The sequence below is a fragment of the Macaca mulatta genome, chromosome X (genome assembly GCF_049350105.2).
Source record: "Macaca mulatta isolate MMU2019108-1 chromosome X, T2T-MMU8v2.0, whole genome shotgun sequence".
NCBI lineage: Eukaryota > Metazoa > Chordata > Mammalia > Primates > Cercopithecidae > Macaca > Macaca mulatta.
The window spans coordinates 16,282,189-16,303,747 of record NC_133426.1 but is presented as its reverse complement, the minus strand read 5'-3'; the positions used below and the strand labels follow the sequence as shown (position 1 = coordinate 16,303,747).

The following is a 21,559-nucleotide window of genomic DNA, read 5'->3' as shown; positions in this document are numbered from 1 at the left end:
TACTAACTTTTTAAAAAGAGCATTGTACTCAATATAGTTAAAAATTTGATAGATATAAGTCTGATTTAAGATTTTTCTTAGCCAGTCGCAGTGGCTCACACCAGCACTTTGGGAGGCTGAGGCAAGCAGATTGCTTGAGCCCAGGAATTCAAGACCAGCCTGGGCAACATGGGGAGACACTGCATCTACAAAAATTACAAAAATTAGCCTGGCATGGTGGCTCATGCCTGTGGTCCCAGCCACTGGGGAGGCTGAAGCGGGACGATCCCCTGAGCCCAGGAGGTTGAGTCTGCAGTGAGCCATGATGGTGCTACTGCACTCCAGCCGGTAAAAAAGATTTGTTTTTCTTAGTGCTGGATGTGGTGTAATGTGCCTGTAGTCCCAGCTGCTTGGGAGGCTGAGGTGGGAGGATTGCTTGAACCCAGGAGTCGGAGACCAGGCTGGGCAACATAGTGAGACTCTGTCTCAATTTAAAAAATAGAATTTGTTTTTCTTCACAGTAGACATAAAAATATTGATGATTTGATTATTTTTATGAATCTTAAACACAGCACCAAAGCTTGTTTTGAAAAATTTTGAAAACAACTTTACTGAGATATAATTCATCTATTAGTAGTGTACAATTCACTGATTTTTTTTTTTTTTTTTTTTTTTTTTTTTTTTTGAGATGGAGTCTCGCTCTGTCGCCCAGGCTGGAGTGCAGTGGCGCAATCTCGGCTCACTGCAATCTCCGCCTCCCAGGTTCACGCCATTCTCCTGCCTCAGCCTCCCAAGTAGCTGGGACTACAGGCACCTGCCGACTTTTTTTTTGTATTTTTAGTAGAAACGGAGTTTCATCGTCTTAGCAAGGATAGTCTTGATCTCCTGACCTCGTGATCTGTCTGCCTTGGCCTTCCAAAGTCCTGGGATTACAGGCGTGAGCCACCGCACCCAGCCCAATTCACTGATTTTTTTTAGTGCATTCAGAGTTGTGCAACCATCACCGCAATTTTAGGACATTTTCATCACCTCCTGTAGAAACCCTGTACCCATTAGCTGTCACCAACCCTACTCCCCGCCAGCCCCTGGCAACCACTAATCTACTTTCTGTCTATAGGCTTGCCCATTATGGACATTTCATGTAAATGGAACCATATGATTTGTGGTCTTTTGTGTCTGGCTTCTTTCTTTCTTTTTTCTTTTTTTATTTTATTTATTTATTTATTTATTTATTTATTTTTGAGACGGAGTTTCACTCTGTCGCCCAGGCTGGAGTGCAGTGGCCGGATCTCAGCTCACTGCAAGCTCTGCCTCCCGGGTTCACGCCATTCTTCTGCCTCAGCCTCCCGAGTAGCTGGGACTACAGGCGCCCGCCACCTCGCCCGGCTAGTTTTTTGTATTTTTTAGTAGAGACGGGGTTTCACCGTGTTAGCCAGGATGGTCTCGATCTCCTGACCTCGTGATCCACCCGTCTCGGCCTCCCAAAGTGCTGGGATTACAGGCATGAGCCACTGTGCCTGGCCGATAGTGTTTTATGGACCTTTTTTTCTCCTAGTCAACATATTTCTTTTGTAGAATTTTATGTATTTATTTATGTTTTTATAAGCTGGCACGTTTCTTTTGGAGGAGTCCCCCATCCCCTATTGGCACGTTTCTTTTGTAGGCTTTTTTCTAAGTCAGCACATTTTTGCAAGAATGCTATGAACAAAATACATTTGCCTACGTTGCCTGTGAAAACAATGAACAATTTTGATAGAAAGCATTTAAATGCTATTCATTTTTTCATTTAAATTTGACTTATAGGCCAGGAGTTACAATGATTGGATTAAATAGAAAAACAGGAAAGTAAAGAGTTCTCTAGTAAAAAACAATGCCTTGAAATAGGATCACAGCCTAAAGATATTGATAGCCACAGTGGATGGATGACTAGAGTCAGCCTATTTTTTTTTTTTTCTTTTTGAGACAGAGTTTCGCTCTTGTCGCCCAGGCTGGAGTGCAGTGACACCATCTTGGCTCACTGCAACCTCCGCCTCCCAGGTTCGAGTGATTCTCCTGCCTCAGCGTCTCCAGTAGCTGAGAGTACAGGTGTGCGCTACTATGCCTGGCTAATTTTTTATGTTTTATTTGAGGTGGCCAGGCTAGTCTTGAATTCCTGACTTCGGGTGATCCTTCTGCCTCGGCCTTCCAAGGTGCTGGGATTATGGGTGTGAGCTACCACGCCCAGCCGAGCCCAATTTTTACATTCAAGAACAATTCCTCTTTTTTTCTTAATCACCTGTTAATTCCTTAAGGGTTATGAAAACTATGAATTCACTTTTTCTGAAGTGGAGATTATAGGTTTGAATTGATTTGGACAAAAGTACTGGTAATTATTTGCCCTGTTTATAAGCAGCGTGTTCCTAGAAATTCCCTTCCTGTGTTCTGTGTGTTGTCTTCCTCTGCAAAGTCCTTTTCCTATAAAAGGGCTAATGATAGTGTGTGTAGAATTATTAAAGCTGATTCAAGGGTCCATAGAAATGAGACATTTTTGAGGAAGAGGGAGAGATTTGTTAAAGGATTCAAAATAATTATCCTGATTTGATCACTATACATTATATGTATTGAAACATGACTATGTGCCCCATAAATATGTACAATTATTATTTGTGAATTAAAAAAGAAAGAAGATGTTTTTCTAAACTGTATTATCTATAATCCTCTACCTGAGTATTAATTGCATATCCATGGTCTTTTCCAGACTTCATCAAGATTAGTTTTTATATAGTCTTTTCTGGTAGTATCACTTTTTCCTGTATCTGGTCTTCCTGTCTATGATCTGTGCATATAGTATCTAATTGCGTTAAGGAATCATATTCTGCTGATTCATTTCCTACTGATAAACACTTCACATGGTTTCTGGCATTTTGTTAGAAAAATGCTGAATTGAACATCTTGACACAGTGTTTTCGTTCTTTTGAATATTTCCTTAGGATAGATTTCCAGGAGTTGGATTATTAGGTCAAAGGGTATGAACACTTTTATGACTGATAATTCTGCAAGATTGTTGGAAAGAAGGGCTGAGCAAGGTCATAATGACAATCGCTGTACTTGTGTTCCTGCTTTCCCTAGTCTTTTTGGTAGGATTATTTTTCTTCTTGCTCTATCAGCAGGAACAAAAAGAGCCCTATTTCTGTTCATTGCTACAAAGTGAAAACGTTTGCTACCTCAAATGTTGATTTACTTGTGTGTATAGTGCCCAGGTCTGAAGTCTTTATTAGGACTTAACTATGGATTGGTAAACTTTTTCAATAAAGGGGCAGATAGTAAATATTTTTGGCTTTGTAGCCATTGTGGTGTGAAAACAGCTAGAGGCAAATATGTGACTGAATGAGCACGGCTGTGTCCCAACAAAACTTTATCTATGGGCGCTGAAAGTTGATTCCATATCATTTTCATGTGGCATGAAATATTATTGTTTGATTTAATTTTTTCAACCAATTTAAAGTGTAAAAACCATTCTTAGTTCAAGGGCCAAACAGAAACAGTCAGGGGGATCCTGTGACTGTAGGCTGGTCCATAGTCTGCTGAATCCTGGTCTAAACAAGAACCTTTCAGCCTGGGCAACATAGTGAGACTCTGTCTCTACAAAAAAATTTTAAAAAATCAGCCAGGTGTGGTGGCACACACCTGTAGTCTCAGCTACTCAGGAGGCTGAGGCAGGAGGATTGCTTGAGCCCAGGGAGTTGAGGCTGCAATGAGCCATGATTGTACCACTGCACTCCAGTCTGGGCAACAGAGCAAGGCCCTGTCTCAAAAAGAAAAGAAAAGAAAAGAAAAAGAACTGTACGTTGAATGAACTCCACAGATGAGGCAGTGAGCTACTCCCATCCTAGGCAGAGTTGAAGGACATCATCTCCCCACTTCTCTACTGGCTTGCATACCTATCCTATTTCATGACAGAGAATAGGACTAAGGGGGCTTTCAGAAGCCAGTTGATCTAACCTCTTTATTTTTCAGCTGAGGAAATGGAGGACTGAGAAATGAAGTGGCACACAGTTGGGAGAGTCAGAACTAGGGCTGGGACACTCTTCCCATGTTATTTTCTAGTCTTCTAATAAAACATGCTATCCTGGCTCCACCGTCTAGTGTTATAATCACTCTCCAAAATGTAACTCTTGGCCAGGCATGGTGGCTCATGCCTGTAATCCCAGCACTTTGGGAGGCCAAGGTGGCTGGATCACTTGAGGTCAGGAGTTTGAGACCAGCCTGGCCATCATAGTGAAACCTTGTCTCTACTAAAAATACAAAAATTAGCTAGGCATGGTGTTACACACCTGTAGTCCCAGCTACTCAAGAGGTGGAGGCAGGAGAATAGTTTGAACCCGGGAGGCGGAGGTTGCAGTGAGCAGAGATCGCACCACTGCATTTCAGCCTGGGTGACAGAGAGAGACTGTCTCAAAAAAAAAAAAAGAAAGAAAGAAAAAGGTAACTCTTGAAATACACAATTGTTAGACTCCTTGATGCTCTACCCTTCAGGTCTGTATATTTTATTGCATGTAAATTGTATCTTGATTTTTAAAAAACTAATTTTTTTCCTTTTTTAAAAAAATTTTAATGTAAAAAAATCTCTATTTCTAAACAAAGGGTTTCTCTTTGTTGCCCAGGCTGGTCTTTAACTCCTGGCCTCAAGCAATCCTCCTGCCTTAGCCTCCCAAAGTGGTGGGATTACAGGCATGAGTCACTGTGTCTGGCCTTAAAAAAGCTTATACTATCTGGAAAGTTAGATAGTAGGGCTTGTCTCCTTGTAGTGATGCTATTAGCCGATTAATTAACTCATTAGACGATTTTTGAAAAGCAGGGAGAAGCGGCACAGTGTGGGTAAGTCTTAAGTGGGGTGCTTTGAAAAGTAAGAAATACAGAATGAGGAGTGGCTAGAGATGGAGGGATCAGTCTCAGGTGAGAGGGGAGCCAGGGGAACACTGAGGAACTAAGTTATTAGATGGTTTTAAGACTCCGAAAATAAACTATTGCTTTGCTTGTGGCTCTCAACTGAGAGCACAAGAGATGGGAACATAATAAAGCACAAAGAAATTCAGACAAGGTTCAGAGCTCATTCAGGGATGGTCAACAACTTGATAGTGTCTCTAAAATATTACAAGACCCTGGCCTTAATTTGCTTGGTCAAGTCCCAGATGTGTTGCCAAGACATCCAGCGAGGGAGGCAAGACTTTGTCTGTGTTGAGTGTGGTTTCCAAACCACATTGCCACCTGCTAGAAAGAACATGTTTTTCAGACCATTTCAGCTCATGTGTTTGAATACTGCACAATCTGGTGTGTGTGCATTTAGTAGGAATGCTAGCCCCAAACTTATTTATTTATTTCTTTATTTTAGAGACAGGATTTTGCTCTGTTGTCCAGGCTGAAGTGCAGTGGTGTGATCGTAACTTGCTGCAGCCTCGACCTCCTAGACCCAAGTAGTCCTCCTGCCTCAGCCTCCTAAGTAGCTGGGACTACAGCCACATGCCACCACGCCTGGCTAATTTCTAATTTTTTTTTTTTTTTTTTTTGGAGATGGAGTCTTTCTCTGTTGCCCAGGCTGGAGTGCAGTGGCATGATCTCGGCTCACTGCAACCTCTGCCTCCTGGGTTCAAGCAATTCTCCTATCTCAGCCTCCCAAGTAGCTGGCACTACAGGCACCTGCCACCATGCCTGGCTAATTTTTGTATTTTTAGTAGAGACGGGTTCACCATATTGGTCAGGCTGGTCTCGAACTTCTGACCTCAGGTGATCCACTCGCCTCAGCCTCCTGAAGTGCTGAGATTACAGGCATGAGCCACTGCGCCCGGCCTCAAATTTTTGTAGAGATGGGATCTCTTTGTTGCCCAGGCTGGTCTCAAATTCTTGGCCTCAAGAGATCCTCAATGGCCTTTGGTACACTTTTTCAATAAGGGACCAGAGAGTAAATATTTTTGGCTTTGCAGCCATTGTGGTGTGAAAGCAGCTACAGACAAATATGTGAGTGAATGAGCATGGCTGTGTCCCAACAGAGTTTTATTTATGGGTGCCAGAAGTTGATTTCATATCATTTTCACGTGGCATGAAATGTTCTTCTTCATTTTGTCCAGCCATCAACCTAATTTAAAGCTCCCAGATTCTCTATGCCCTCCAAACCAGCACCCAAACAGTTAGGGAGCACTTGCCCTTAGAAGCAGGGGAATGCCACGAGGTGGAAGGGCGCAGAGAAGGCCCACAGGCTCCAGGAGAGAGAGGAGGGAAGAGGTGGGCCTTGAGCATGGGGTTGTACTGTGGGCTCCCTATAGGGAGGTGTATCTGGTCCAGTTAAGAATGCAACACAACGTAGGGCCGGGCGCGTTGGCTTACGCCTGTAATCCCAGCACTTTGGGAGGCCGAGGTTGGCGGATCACCTGAGGTCGGGGGTTTGAGACCAGCCTGACTTACATGGAGAAACCCAGTCTCTACTAAAAATACAAAATTAGCCAAGTGTGGTGGCGCATGCCTGTAATCCCAGCGAGGCAAGAGAATCGCTGGAACCCGGGAGGCAGAGGTTGCAGTGAGCCAATATTGCGCTATTGCACTCCAGCCTGGCCAACAAGAGTGAAACTCCATCTCAAAAAAAAAAAAAAAGGAAAAAAAAAAGAGACAATGCAACACAACAAACTTGAAGGAATGAGGAGCCCAGGGCAGTGCAGTTTATACAACTGGAGACCAGGACCTGGTGATTTCCAGAGTTCTGTGAAGCTGGCCCTCATCCTCAGAGCAGATGACATGGGGACAGTGAGGTTTGATGCAGGCAGATGACAGCTGGCAGAGGAGGCCAGGGAGAGCTCCTCAGGTTGATGCTGGCAGGAGCATGACACGACTCTGGGATACAAGACACCAGTGAAGCCTTCCGGACCCGGCAAGTGGAAATGGAATGCTTTCAGAAAAGGCTTCGTTCCTTTCACGGACCTTCTCTGCATTTCCTTGTATTAAAGAAGAACTTGACTAAAACGACCAGTTCTGCTTTAATGTAAGGGCAAAAGGGTTTTGTTTGGAAAGAACAGAGGCACGAGGCCGGTTAAAAAGATATTGAGACCCAGTGCTGGGAGTCCCGGTACAGTTTATGGCATTGCAAATGCAGAGTGGTTAAATCTAAAATGTGAAAGAGCTGAAAGAAATGGGGAGAAGTTTTCAGGGGCTAGAAAAATGGCTTTGGCTTTCTTGTCTCTTATCGAAGCACTGATGTGGAAAAACAGCTTCTGGCTCCTGGTGTGATTAGATTAGGAAATTTGAAAAATAAAACCAAAACCAACACTGAACATTCGTGAAACATTAGAGCAGGGAAAAAAAAAAAAGAAAAACCATGTTAAAAAAAATCCTCGACTGAGTTAATGAGGTAATTTACATAACAATTTAAAAGAGGTCGCCAGGGATTTAGGAACCCTGAGAGTCCATGCCATGGTAATTTGTCATTGTGCTGAGACACAAATTCCAGAGGAGCGTGGCAGGGTTTCGTGAGAGCTGCATACCACTTGGCGAGCCTCCCTGCCTGTCCCCAGAGCCCAGGTCCACACTGCAGGGTGGCTGTCTTCTTACTGCTTCTTGCCTTTTACTGGGGAAACCATTCGCTAAAGCGTGTTTGTTAATATGGAGGTTCATAGGTCTGGGACATAGCACCTTTCATCCTAACAACAGATGGCATTGCTGCCCCCTCTCTAGACAAGCACTTGTCCTTATCACTTCACCGAAGGGAACTAGTGGAGTGGTTAAGAGCCCAGCGCCTGAAGCCTCTGATCACCGGAGGCCCCTTGGGCCTCAGCTCTCAGTCTCTGGCTGTGTGGAGCTACTTACCCTCACCACGCCTCAGTTTCTGCATTTGAAAGACAGGCCTCATGGGGTTCTTGTGAGGGTTAAATAAATGATATGCGGAGCCCTTAGAACAGTGCCTGGCGCAGAAAAGGCACTGTTTAAGTGTGGCTGATGTTTGAGAGCATGGACCTGTGATCTTCTCAAAGCTCGGGGCAAACGTCAGTTAGTGACCTGGCATTAAGAATGAGGCCCCGCTAGGGGAGTGGGAGGGAAGAAGAGACTTTCCCTTGCTCTTGCAAGGTTCTTTCTATTCTGTCTTTCTTGGCTGCTAGCTCCCCACCTGTCAATGCATAAGATCTAAGAAAAGAGATGCCAAGAACGAGATAAGAATACTAAATGGAAAACAAATGAAATAAAAGTGAGGCCGGGCGCGGTGGCTCAAGCCTGTAATCCCAGCACTTTGGGAGGCTGAGGCGGGCGGATCACAAGGTCAGGAGATCGAGACCACAGTGAAACCCCGTTTCTACTAAAAACACAAAAAATAGCCGGGCGCGGTGGCGGGCGCCTGTAGTCCCAGCTACTCAGGAGGCTGAGGCAGGAGAATGGCGGGAACCCGGGAGGCGGAGCTTGCAGTGAGCCGAGATCGCGCCACTGCACTCCAGCCTGGGCAACAGCGTGAGACTCCGTCTCAAAAAAAAAAAAAAAAAAAAAAAAAAAAAAAGAAATAAAAGTGATGAAAGGTGGGGTGTGGTGGCTCACGCCTGTAATCCCAGCACTTTGGGAGGCCGAGGTGGGTGAATCACTTGAGCTCAGGAGTTTGAGACCAGCCTGGCCAACATGGAGAAACCCCATCTCTACTAAAAGTACAAAAATTAGCCAGGCGTGGTGGTGCATGCCTGTAATCCCAGCTACTTGAGAGGCTGAGGCAGGAGAATCACTTGAACCCAGGAAGTGGAGGTTGCAGTGAGCCGAGATCACGCCACTGCATTCCCGCCTGGGTGACAGAGTGAGACTCTGTCTTAAAAAACAAAACAAAAACAACAACAACAAAAGTGATGAAAAAGAATGCAATGCTATAATATAGTGTTAAAAGCAAAGACACATTTTTCAACTCAGATGTTTTATACTAGAAAACTGAGATAAAAGCAGATCAGGAAGATAAAATTAGGGAAGGGGGAAGAGTTTAGATACGAAAAGAAATGAAATATTTTATAAAAATTGGAGAAATGACATTCTAAAATTCCAAAGTAAGAAATAAAGGAGAAAGGTAGGAGAAAGTAAAGGAGAAATATAGGAGAACATAAAGGAGAAATGAAGGAGCCAGCTGTGGCTGGCCGCGACTCATTGCTTTCTGAGCACCAGTAATTAAGACATTCCTCTCATCACCCCTAGGACCCAGCCACCATTTTGCACAAAAGAAAGGAATCTTAGCAAAGTTAAGTCACTCATCCAGGTCACTTGTTAGAAAGTCATTGAGCTGACTCTGACCACCTCACTGTACCAAACGACTGGACCTTAATCAAAGAGGGGGCGGAAGAACCCAAACAGCTCCCAGAGCTGAGTGCTGCCCTCACTGAGAATCCTGAGAAAAGGTTCTGCAGGTTTCGGGAGTGTCTTGTGGGTGGAGAGCAGGGAGTGCAGAAAGCAAAGAGCCTACCCCAGGCTTCTTCTGAAAGCCAGTCTGAAGCCACGGGTTTAGCTTAAGGATAGACACAAGCTCTGAGTCAGTATTGCACTGAGCATCTAGGCCAGTAGGGCCGGGGAGGGAATGCAGACAGGCAGGTGTGAGAAATACCACAGCTTCAGCTCAACAATCAGCAACAGCTACACTGAGCCTCAGAGTTAGAAAGGCAGTAAGGAGTGATGGGGACTGTGGCAAATCAGCAAGCATGTGCCCCATCAAAGAAGCGACTTCCACAGCTGATAGTTGTATGAAGAACTGTGGATTCGCTGCTGCCAGTCTTCTAAATTTTCAAGAGAATCTGGAAATTTGGGAGTTTTATGTAAAATCTCCTGACTTTTCAATGTTGGCAACTTATTTACATTTTTAAAATATTGTGTGTTTGCCAGCACTCTGCAAGTGATACAACAAATATCTGCACCCTGGGAAGCCTCTTAGGATCTTTGAATTAGATAAGCACTGAATTAGATAAGCATCAGCAAATTCTTGCACATACAAGAGAACTCTGGTCCTTAAAATGCCTAATTAGCAGAAGGCATGGATGCGGCTAGTCTTAAAAGTGAAGTAAGTTAAGACACTGGTGCAAAAAAGACATTTGTGTAAAAGCAAGGCAGTTCTACCAAGAAAAGAGGTAATGAAGCCCAGCACGTAGTGGTTTTACTTTTTTTTTTTTTTTTTTTTTTGAGACGGAGTCTCGCTGTGTCTCCCAGGCTGGAGTGCAGTGGCGTGATCTCGGCTCACTGCAAGCTCCGCCTCCCGGGTTCACGCCATTCTCCCGCCTCAGCCTCCCAAGTAGCTGAGACTACAGGCGCCCGCCACCACGCCCGGCTAGTTTTTTTTTTTGTATTTTTAGTAGAGACGGGGTTTCACCATGTTAGCCAGGATAGTCTCGATCTCCTGACCTCGTGATCCACCCGCCTCGGCCTCCCAAAGTGCTGGGATTACAGGCTTGAGCCACCGCGCCCGGCCGTGGTTTTACTTTTGTACCAACGTATTAGATGCTATGGGTGATCGCTTTAGCCCCCTGGAAATAGGAGATATGGCACCTGGGGAAAGGTAAGGATCAGAAGGTATAGAATGGGAGTGGACAGCTATGTGGGTGATAGCTTCCCGGGGAGCGAATGTGGGAGAAGAAAAGAGGGTACAGTCTTGGGCAGGGGTCCCCAGTTGAGGATGACGAACAGGTAGATGGGGCAAAAAGTGCCTGGGGGAGCAGAGGTCACAGAAGGGGAAGGGTGGCAGCTGAAGACAGACCTGCTGGATTTTAGAGGGCAGTTCTGTAAAGTCACAGGAACAAAACCCAGGTTGCAAAGGGTGGGAGTGGGAGTTTTGAATAAAGGGTGAGTCAGAGCAAGAGGACATCGTGGACAAGAGTGGGGCTGGATGATTTTTGTTTTTTATTTAAAAAAATTAATTGTGGTAAAATATGCATAACATAAAATTTACCATCTTAACCATTTCCTAGTGTACAGTTCAATTGTGTTAAGTACATTACATTGTTGTACAGTCTCCAGAACTCTTCTCATCTTGCAAAACTGGAAACTATACCCATTAAACAGCAACTCCCCCTTCCCTGACCCCTGGGAAACCACCATTCTATTTTCTTTCTTTCTTTTCTTTCTTTTTTTTTTTTTTTGAGACAGAGTCTCGCTTTGTTGCCCAGGCTGGAGTGCAGTGGCACAATCTTGGCTCAGTGCAACCTCTGCCTCCAGGTTCAAGCGATTCTCCTGCCTCAGCCTCCCGAATAGCTGGGATTACAGGCATCCACCACCACGCCCAGCTAATTTTTGTATATTTAGTAGAGATGGGATTTCACCATGTTGGCCAGCCTGGTCTCGAACTCCTGACCTCAAGTGATCTGCCCACCTTGGCCTCCCAAAGCGCTGGGATTACAGGCATGAGCCACCATGCCTGGCCTCTGTTTTCTGTTTCTTTGGGTTTGACTACTCTAGATGATACGGACGGGAGACGGGGAAATACTGGGTAGAAGAGGGCGATTCTCTGGCAAAGGCCCCACCCTCAAGCCTGGAAGCCTGTGGCCCTAAATAAGAACAAGCATTCCTGTTTTCACACCCAAATGTTGCCTTTTGGCCTGCCATGCCCCCTATCCTGTACTATATAAACCCCAAGCCCCAGACTCCCTAAGCAGAAAAGCGGTGTGGCAGAGAAGGAGAGAAGAGAAGGAGCATCTGAAAATGGAGAGGAGTTCGGCTGGGGACCATTGGAGAGGAGATCGGCCGCTGGACAGCCAAACTCCAGGGGAAGATCATCTTCCCACTCCATCTCCTTTCCTCCTCCCCATCCATCCTGCTGACAGCCACCTCTACTACTCAATAAAATCCCCGCATTCATCATCCTTCAAGCCCATGCGTGACCTGATTCTTTCTGAATGCCAGACAAGAACCCAGGCACCAAGAAGGCACTGGGCTGGCTAACACTTAAGCCGTCTGTGGACGGCAGAGCTAAAAGAGCACTGTACCAAGACCACTGGAGTTTCCGTAGTCACAGGCACCTACTCCTAGATGCTACTGTGCAGCCGGAGCCCAAAAGTGTTCACCCTGGATCCTGCACCTGCCCATCTGTGTGCTCCCCTTCCCATGAGGGGTTTGAGTGCACACAGTGGCTGAACAGATGAGCCACACCCGTGTCGCGCGTCCTGCAAGGGGGGTCAGGGAACTCTGCCGTTTTATCGATGCCTCCTATAAGTGGAATCATACGGTATTTGTCCTTTGATGAGTGGCTTATTTCACTTAACATATTGTCTTCAAGGTTCATCCATATCGTAGCATGGGACAGGATTTTCTTCCTTTCGAATGCAGAATAATATTCCATTGTGTGACTGGATATGCACATTTTGTTTATCCATTCATCCCTCAGTGAACATTTGGGTTGCTTACACCTTTTAACTTGTGTAGCTTTTTTGGGGGGATATTTTGGCTCTCAAAAGGAGAAAGGAAAAAATTAGGTTCAGTTGCTAGGATTACTCACATGAGGGTAGGCATGGGCAGGACCATTAAAGGGGTAAAAATATATTCTGTATGAGGCAGTATCTACCCAGTAGCAAATTAGAGAAAGGTGGTTTTTGTTTCTGATAACCCTTTTATCCACATTTTTGGTGTCTTTCTGCCTGCATTGGGAGTGCTTTATAGGTCCTAAGACTTCTGTTGGTTTTCTTTCTCTAAAGCTTTGCTGACATTTACTTCTTAAGTGAACATTTTATTTTGTCTCCAAAAAGACTAGGACAGAAAGGAAGACTGAGTCACTTTGTTGTTGAGATTTTCCCCCATTCCTAGGATCATTGCATGCCACCTGTGACAGAGGACTGCTCTTAAGAATGTGGTGTGTAATCAAATCAGAATCAATGGTACTGGGGTACCCGGGCCACTCTTCCTTCCTTCCTTCCTTCCTTCCTTCCTTCCTTCCTTCCTTCCTTCCTTCCTTCCTTCCTTCCTTCCTTCCTTCCTTCTTTCCTTTCTGACAGCATCTCACTCTGTCACCCAGGTTGGCAGGTTGGAGTACAGTGGCGACATCTTGGCTTACTGCAATCTCCACCTTCCAGGTTTAAGTGATTCTTGTGCCCCAGCCTCCTGAGTAGCTGGGATTACAGGTGCACACCATCATGCTGGGCTAATTTTTGTATTTTTAGTAGAGATGGGGTTTCACCATGTTGGCCAGGCTGGTCTTGAACTCCTGACCTTAAGTGATCCGCCCCCTCTCGGCCTCCCAAAGTGCTGGGATTACAGGTGTGAACCACCGCGCCTGGCCTTCCTGATGCTTCTGTGTTTTCTAACTGTACGTTATTGTGCTTTATTTCCCATTTTTCTTTTAATTTTTGTGAAACAATTGTTTTAGTTTAGGCTGTCCTGAATGACCCCTGTCAGTGGTATGTTGGCATTCTCTCAGAGGAACTCCCTGCCCCCACTGTCCTCTTTTTTCTAAAATACATACCTTAAATATTCACTATCATTCATATCATCACCAGGGAGCTCAGTCTATATGGACAGAATTGCAAATACAAGTTCAGCTGCGATCATTGATCGTACAAAGTTGTATGAGAATACAACCCTTTTGTGTTTGCTTGATCCAAGTCAAAAGCTCAAACAAGACACAAAGAAAGCATTTCTTTGGTTTTTCTTGGTTGAAACATCGTGTTCCAGCCTCATGATGTCTTTGAGAGTCTGATAATTCCCTGCCTGTTGAACTGAGCATGGCTCCCGATTCTGTTGGAGTTTGAACATGACTTCCAGCACTGTTATCTTCTTAACCCTTGGCTGTGTACCTGGGGTCTGCGTTTTGAGGGCTGGTGCTGTAGGAAGAGTCTCTGGCCTGCTCAGACTGCTCCAGTGCTGGAACCCACTCGGTCCCTGGGCCATCCTGCTTCTCCACATGCTCCAATGGGGGCATTCATTTTATTATTATTATTATTATTATTATTATACTTTAAGTTCTAGGGTACATGTGCACAACGTGCAGGTTTGTTACATAGGTATACATGTGCCATGTTTGTTTGCTGCACCCATCAACTCGTCATTTACATTATGTATTTCTCCTAATGCTATCCCTCCCCCAGTCCCCCGCCCCCGACAAGCCCTGGTATGTGATTTTCCCAATGGGGGCATTCTTGAGAGGTTTTCGTGATGGATCTGACTCCTATTCACCTGACAATGAAGTCACTAGGCAGCTCGCTGATCGCTGTGCCCATCGCCACACTGGTCATGCCCAGGGTGCTGCGCTTAGCTGCAATGCCTCAGCTACGTAGGCATGTTTAGGCAGCTCCCCAGATGATTCTCAGCCACACGCCCCTGGTTAAGAGCTGTTGGCATAGATGTACTATCATTTAATCCACCAGTTCTTCTATTCTTGATGCTCAGCTTGCTTCCAATTGTTTGCTATTAAATAATTCAGCAGTGCACATCTTTGTGGTTAAGTCTTTGTCCTCATTTCTATTTTCTGGGATAAATTCTGAGAAGTCCAATTGTAGGATCATAGGATAGGTACATTTTTAAGCTGGGGTACATTTTGAATGTGGCCAGTACCGTGTGAAAATCTGGAGGGGGCTGGTGGAGTGGAGAAAGCATTGGGCCAGGTGTGAGGAAGCCTGGGCTCAAGAACAGGCTCTGCTGCCCAGCAGGGCAGGGCTTTGGGCAAGTCCCTTCCCTGTCCCCAGTTTTGTTTTCTTCCTTTATAAATGAGCCTCATTACAAATCTGCACTGAAGCGATAGTGCAGACATAACCGTCTCTTGGTCCCGCAGACAGGTGTATATAAGGAGGGCAGATCTGCTGGATTCCATGGTGGACTTGTGTAGCATCTGGCTTCCTTTTATGCAATGGTGATGGTTTACTTGAGAATTGCTTCAGGGTTTCAAAGAAGCTATCGCCATCTTCTACTAGAAAAGAAGAAAATCTAGATGACTATGTGGAGTCTATTAGTTCGTTTTTAGTCCTCTGATAGATAGATAGCGATCCAAGCACCTTCCTCCACAAAGTGTCATGGATGTGCTTATAAAGCTGCTTACTCTAATATTAATCTCACTCTTGTATCTTTACAGGGAAACTTTATGGTGATGTTCCTTTTATAGAAGAAAGACACAGACATCGGTTCGAGGTATGGCTTTCATGCTGAATTACTGGGGAATATGGATGCTTAGTGTGAGGAACCCAGTGATTACAAGCTGAGCCTCTGGAAAAGGTGTCCAGCCTGGTGGTATTCACAGGGCTCAGAGAGAGCCAAATTTCCCACAGTCTCCCACTTCCAGAGGAGATGGGCGGTGAGGGGCGGGGAGGGGGTGGGGGGTGGAGACTCTCATCTTTTTGGCTTTCCAAAGGTAAAATCTTTACGTACCTGCACACGGGGCCTATCAATGCCCTTTGTTACTCTAACTGCCATCTTCTAAATCATGATAAGGCCGTCATTTCTTATCCTTAGCCCCCACCCTTTATTTTGCCAGGTTTGTGGAAAAGAGGACTTGAATCTTCTGAGAGGGATCCAAGTGCCTTTTGGGATGGGGGTGCATCCCTGGGTATCAGGGGGTGATTGGTTTGAGAACCTTTTTGGAAATTTACATTAAGCTTGAGGCTTAGCGTCACATAACTAAAAGGAGTTAATTGTTGAGGTTGCCACATGAGAAACAGGTTTCTCGAAATGTAGATCGTCTATGCCAGGATTAATGAGTGTGTCAGTTATGATGCATTTGACTGTGAAGAACAGAATCCCTGCTTGTTATCACTTAAACCAGCCTAAACATTAAGGAAATTTGTTATCTCAGCCACCAGGTAGTCCAGAGGCTGGGCAGGCTCCAGGCATGGTACAACCAGGGCTCCTGTTGTCTCTGTGGTTATCTCAGCCCTACCCTTGTCTGTGTGTCTGCTTCGTCCTTTAGCTGGTCTCCCTCATGGTTCCCAGGTGGCTGCCAGCAGCATCTGGGACAACAGGCATCTCTCCAGACAGGGAAATCGACTTAGATTACCTGCCCACCTGTGAACTAGTAGCCATTTTCAGGGCAATGCTGAACATCAGTGGCTTAAACCTGGGTTCTTGCAATATTCATCTTCCAAGAGGGCTGGGTTTATTATGTTTGGCTTAGACCAGTTAGAACCAGTTTCTGAAATGGGACAGATGGCGTTTCCTGGTTCATATAGGGGTGAAGTGGATACCAGGACAAGCCTAGGGCTCTGTTTTGAAGGAGGACTTGTGGGAATCAATGCTGATTAGGCAATGAACAGTGTCACTATGACCAAGGAACATAATTTGGTATGTGTAGGACATTTTTGGTCTTATTTCCATTGGGAACGGGCCCAACTGGTGGGATAAAAATTATTGAGCTGCTTTGCCTAAGTGGCAATGAGAAGGTGCAAGAACTGCTATGTACACAATAGCATAGCCATTCATTCATTCACACCTATTTTGCATCTGGTATGCATTGGAGATAGAAAGGGGAAAGACAGACATGGTCTCCCTCTTGTTAGGGGAGGACAAAAAATAGATAACATAGTAATTACAGATTAAATCATGTATTGGATAAGGGACTTGTATCTAAAATATATGAAGAGCTCATACAACTCAATAATGAATAGTTGCAAATGATATGAATAGATATTTCTTCAAAGAAAATATACAAATGACCAATAAGCACATGAAAAGAAGACCAACAATCATTAGTGATCAGGGAAACGCTTATTGAAACCACAAAAAGACACCACTTCACACTCACTAAGCTGACTATAATCAAACACAGACAATAATAACAAGTAGTGGAGAGGATGTGGGGTAACTGGAACCTTCATGCATTGCTGGTTGGAATGGAATATATTTCAGCCCCTTTGGAAAACCATCTGGAAGTTTCTCAAAAGGTTAGATATAAGAATTACCATATGACCCAGCAGTTCCACTCCTAGATATATACCCAAGAGAAATGAAAATGTATGTCCACACAAAAACCTGTATCTGAATGATCATAGCAGCAATATTCATAATAGCCAAAAGGCAGAAACAACTCAAATGTCTGCCAACTGGTGAATAGATAAGCAAAATGTGGTGTATTCATTCAATGGAGTATTATTCAGCCATAGAAGGAAATCAAGTACTGATTTATGCTACAACATAGATAAACCTTGAAAACATCATGCTGAGTGAAAGAAGCCAGACACAAAAGCCTACATATGTGAAAAAGGTAATATATAGATTCATTGCCATCCCCATTAAGCTACCAATGACTTTCTTCACAAAATTGGAAAAAACTACTTTAAAGTTCATATGGAACCAAAAAAGAGCCCACATTGCCAAGACAATCCTAAGCCAAAAGAACAAAGCTGGAGGCATCATGCTACCTGACTTGAAACTATACTACAGTATGGTTACAGTAACCAGAACAGCATGGTACTGGTACCAAAACAGAGATATAGACCATTGGAACAGAACAGAGCCCTCAGAAATAATACCACACATCTACAACCATCTGATCTTTGACAAACCTGAGAGAAACAAGAAATGGGGAAAGCATTCCCTATTTAATAAATGGTGCTAGGAAAACTGGCTAGCCATAAGTAGAAAGCTGACACTGGATCCCTTCCTTACTCCTTATACGAAAATTAATTCAAGATGGATTAGAGACTTAAATGTTAGACCTAAAACCATAAAAACCCTAGAAGAAAACCTAGGCAATACCATTCAGGACATAGGCATGGGCAAGGACTTCTTGTCTAAAACACCAAAAGCAATGGCAACAAAAGCCAAAATTGACAAATGGGATCTAATTAAACTAAAGAGCTTCTGCACAGCAAAAGAAACTACCATCAGAGTGAACAGGCAACCTACAGAATGGGAGAAAATTTTTGCAATCTACTCATCTGACAAAGGGCTAATATCCAGAACCCACAAAGAACGCAAACAAATTTACAAGAAAAAAACAACCCCATCAAAAAGTGGGCAAAGGATATGAACAGACACTTCTCAAAAGAAGACATTTATGCAGCCAACAGACACATGAAAAAATGCTCATCATCACTAACCATCAGAGAAATACAAATCAAAACCACAATGAGATACCATCTCACACCAGCTAGAATGGCGATCATTAAAAAGTCAGGAAACAACAGGTGCTAGAGAGGATGTGGAGAAATAGGAACACTTTTGCACTGTTGGTGGGACTGTAAACTAGTTCAACCATTGTGGAAGACAGTGTGGCGATTCCTTAAGGATCTAGAACTAGAAATACCATTTGACCGAGTCATCCCATTACTGGGTATATACCCAAAGGATTATAAATCATGCTGCTATAAAGACACATGCACACGTATGTTTATTGCGGCACTATTCACAATAGCAAAGACTTGGAGCCAACCCAAATGTCCATCAATGACAGACTAGATTAATAAAATGTGGCACATATACACCAGGGAATACTATGCAGCCATAAAAAAGGATGAGTTCGTGTCCTTTGTAGGGTTATGGATGCAGCTGCAAACCATCATTCTCAGCAAACTCTCACAAGAACAGAAAACCAAACACCGCATGTTCTCACTCATAGGTGGGAACTGAACAATGAGAACACTTGGACACAGGAAGGGGAACATCACACACTGGGGCCTGTTGTGGGGTACAGGGAGGGGGGAGGGATAGCATTAGGAGACATACCTAATGTAAATAACGAGTTAATGGGTGCAGTGCACCGACATGGCACATGTATACGTATGTAACAAACCTGCACATTGTGCACATGTACCCTAGAGAAAAAAAAAAAAAAAAAAGCCCACATATTGCGTGATTCTATTAATATAAAATGACCAGAATAGGCAAATCTATAGATGTGGGATGTAGATTAGTGATTGCCAGGGGATCAGGTCAGGGTGATGAGGGGGTTGGGGGATGAGGTTAAAGGGTACAGGGTTTGTTTTTCAATTGATTGTGGTAATGGTTGCATACCTCTGAATATATGAAAAATCATTTGTGTATTTTAAATGGGTGAATTGTATGGTATGTGAATTATGTCTTAAAACTGTTAAGGAAGGAAAAATAATTACAAATTACGAGAACTGGTACAATTTTAAAATGTAGAATAAAAGCTCTGAGGTTAAGATTGCAAAGAATAGGTGAGACCCCACCATAATTTTAGACAGGGAAGCACTTTCACTGAAGGGAGGCTGAAAAGGAGTCCTTAAGTTTGGAAAAGGGCTAAGGTGAGATGGGGGCCAGAAAGGACCACAAGCCAGGTCATCAAGTTGCCGTCTATTATGATATTTTAGTAGAAAACTTGCTCCAAGCTTCTCTTTAGAACTTTTATGTAACTGTGTGTAAAGAAAGCATTGGGGTTAGTCACAAGGGAAATAAGATAGTTTTAATCCTCAAGCAAATTTGTGATTCGGAGAGAGATAGGTAAGTACACATAACTCTAGGGAAGAAGCAAACATGGAAATGGCTATAAATAACCAGTCTCAAGGTTCCAAGTCAGAGTATCTGGGTCACAGGCCTACTTTTTGAATCTCACCTTTGGGTAATAGAAGGTGGGCTTCCCAGATTTAGGTGTTGCGGTTACATTTTATATCTCAGGTTCATCATGAGTTTAAAATTGGCTTTGAACATTGAATATAGACATTAACTAGTAGAGGATCACTGAAACGGAAAACCCACCCAATTGATGAAGGACCTGGTATGGCAGCTGGTATTGCACTGTGGCCCATAAACACTTAATTTCTCGTTTTGCAGGTAAACCCTAAGCTGATCAACCAATTTGAGCAGAATGACTTAAGTTTTGTAGGTCAGGATGTTGATGGAGACAGGATGGAAATCATTGAACTGGCAAGTAAGTGGGCTCTTCATTTTTGAAAAGCTTCCTGATAACTGGCCTTTTTGTGGATCACAGACTAATGTGAGACGCAGTTTTTTTGCATTCTTTCTTTTCTTTTCTCCTTTGAAACAAATATGTAACTACAAAGTACATGAAAAAACAGACTGCTGGCTGGGCATGGTGGCTCACGTCTGTAATCCCAGCACTTTGGGAGGCTGAGGTTGGCGAATCACCTGAGGTCAAGAGTTTGAGACCATGCTGGCCAACATGGTGAAACCCCATCTCTACTAAAAATACAAAAATTAGCCAGGCGTGGTGGCGTCCACCTGTAGTCCCAGCTACTCAGGAGGCTGAGGCAGGAGAGTCGCTTGAACCCAGGATGTGGAGGTTGCAGTGAGCCGAGATAGCTCTTCATCTCAGAAAGACAGACTGCTTATAATCCTGACCATTTTGGGGCCTATTAGTCTGACTCCACCATAAAATGATATATTATTCCAAGTCTACCAGTTCTACAAGTAGTATGCTTCCTTACCACCTCCTCTCTTTCTGAGGCTACTTCTTTGTGCCAGCCTCTAGGTTAGGTGCTCTGGGAAAGGCAGAGTGGCACTGTTGAGTGGCACCCTGCCTGCTCTCCTCTTTTGAGAAAGAATAGCCAAGTGCCACCCCATTGTTGGTGACTGATGTTGATGTCTGTTGCATGAGGGACCTGGCTTCTGTCCTGCCTTTCTCCACTGTGCTGGGTGGTCAAGCACGGGTCAGTCATTTAACTTCTGAACACTAATCACTATCCCCAGAGTTCTTTTTAAGAGCAAACAGAACAGAAATAAAGGCATCAGAATTGAGGAAGAACACTGAAGTTGTTGTTAGTAACCGGGCTGGAACACCCGTGAGCACATAGGCACAAACTACACACTTACTATTGATGAGACAGAAGGCAGTGTTATTCTCAGTCAGCTTTGAAAGGACGTGGTAAGCTCATGGTCACAACTGGTCTCAGCTCTTTGTCTTGATGTTCTAGCCCAGGGGTTGGCAAACGACTGCCTGTGCACCACGTCTAGCCTGCTGTTTACAGCTACCTTATGAGCTGAGAATGATTTTTACATTTTTTAATGGTAAAAAAAATTTTAAAAAATACCGTCTGTGACACGTGAAAATTGTATGCCATTCAAATTTGTGTCCATAAATAAAGTTTTATTGGAACACAGGTTAGGGGTAGAAAGGTGTTATCTGTGATCTTCTTACCCATCATAAGGGTCATGACCAACAACCCTGTAACAAGACAGGTTGACAAGAGAAAAGCATAACAAATTTATTTAATCGAAGTTTTATGTGGCACTTTAGTCTTCAGGAATGAAGACCCAAAGACTTGGGGAAAACTTATGCTTAGGTTCGATGAACAGTGGACAACCATGTAGCAATGTGATTGGGCAAAAGGGCATACTCTAATGGTAATAGACTGACGGGGAAACCCAGAAAGGCCTGTCCACTCAGATTCTTCTTGGCCTTTCTGTGTAGCATCCCATTCCCCCAGGTCTAGAGCAGGACTCATCTGGAATGAGGGTCTTATGACCTACTTTCAGGAAAGGTAGGTCAGATAATTTCTTTATAGCCAGCTTTCACACGGAAAGGCTGGGGAAACATCAGAGTGACCTTCTTGCTTTGGGAAGTTGAGGCTGCAGTGAGCCATGATCATGCCACTGCACTACAGCCTGGGTGACAGAGCAAGACCCTATCTCAAAAAAAAAAAAAAAAAAAAAAAAAAAAAAAGTAGGCCGGGTGCGGTGGCTCAAGCCTGTAATCCCAGCACTTTGGGAGGCCGAGACGGGC

General features: G+C 44.1%; 1 protein-coding gene across 3 annotated transcripts in view; it reads left to right on the top strand.

Annotated features, from left to right (window-relative positions):
* CTPS2 (CTP synthase 2) overlaps nt 1–21,559 on the top strand; it is a 122,214-nt gene that overhangs the window by 76,189 nt on the left and 24,466 nt on the right. For all 3 annotated transcript variants that reach the window (XM_077988220.1, XM_028842531.2, XM_028842532.2), the window contains 2 exons: nt 14,999–15,054; nt 19,651–19,747. In XM_077988220.1, the coding sequence (XP_077844346.1) occupies nt 14,999–15,054; nt 19,651–19,747 (153 nt within the window). The remainder of the gene's footprint in view (nt 1–14,998; nt 15,055–19,650; nt 19,748–21,559) is intronic.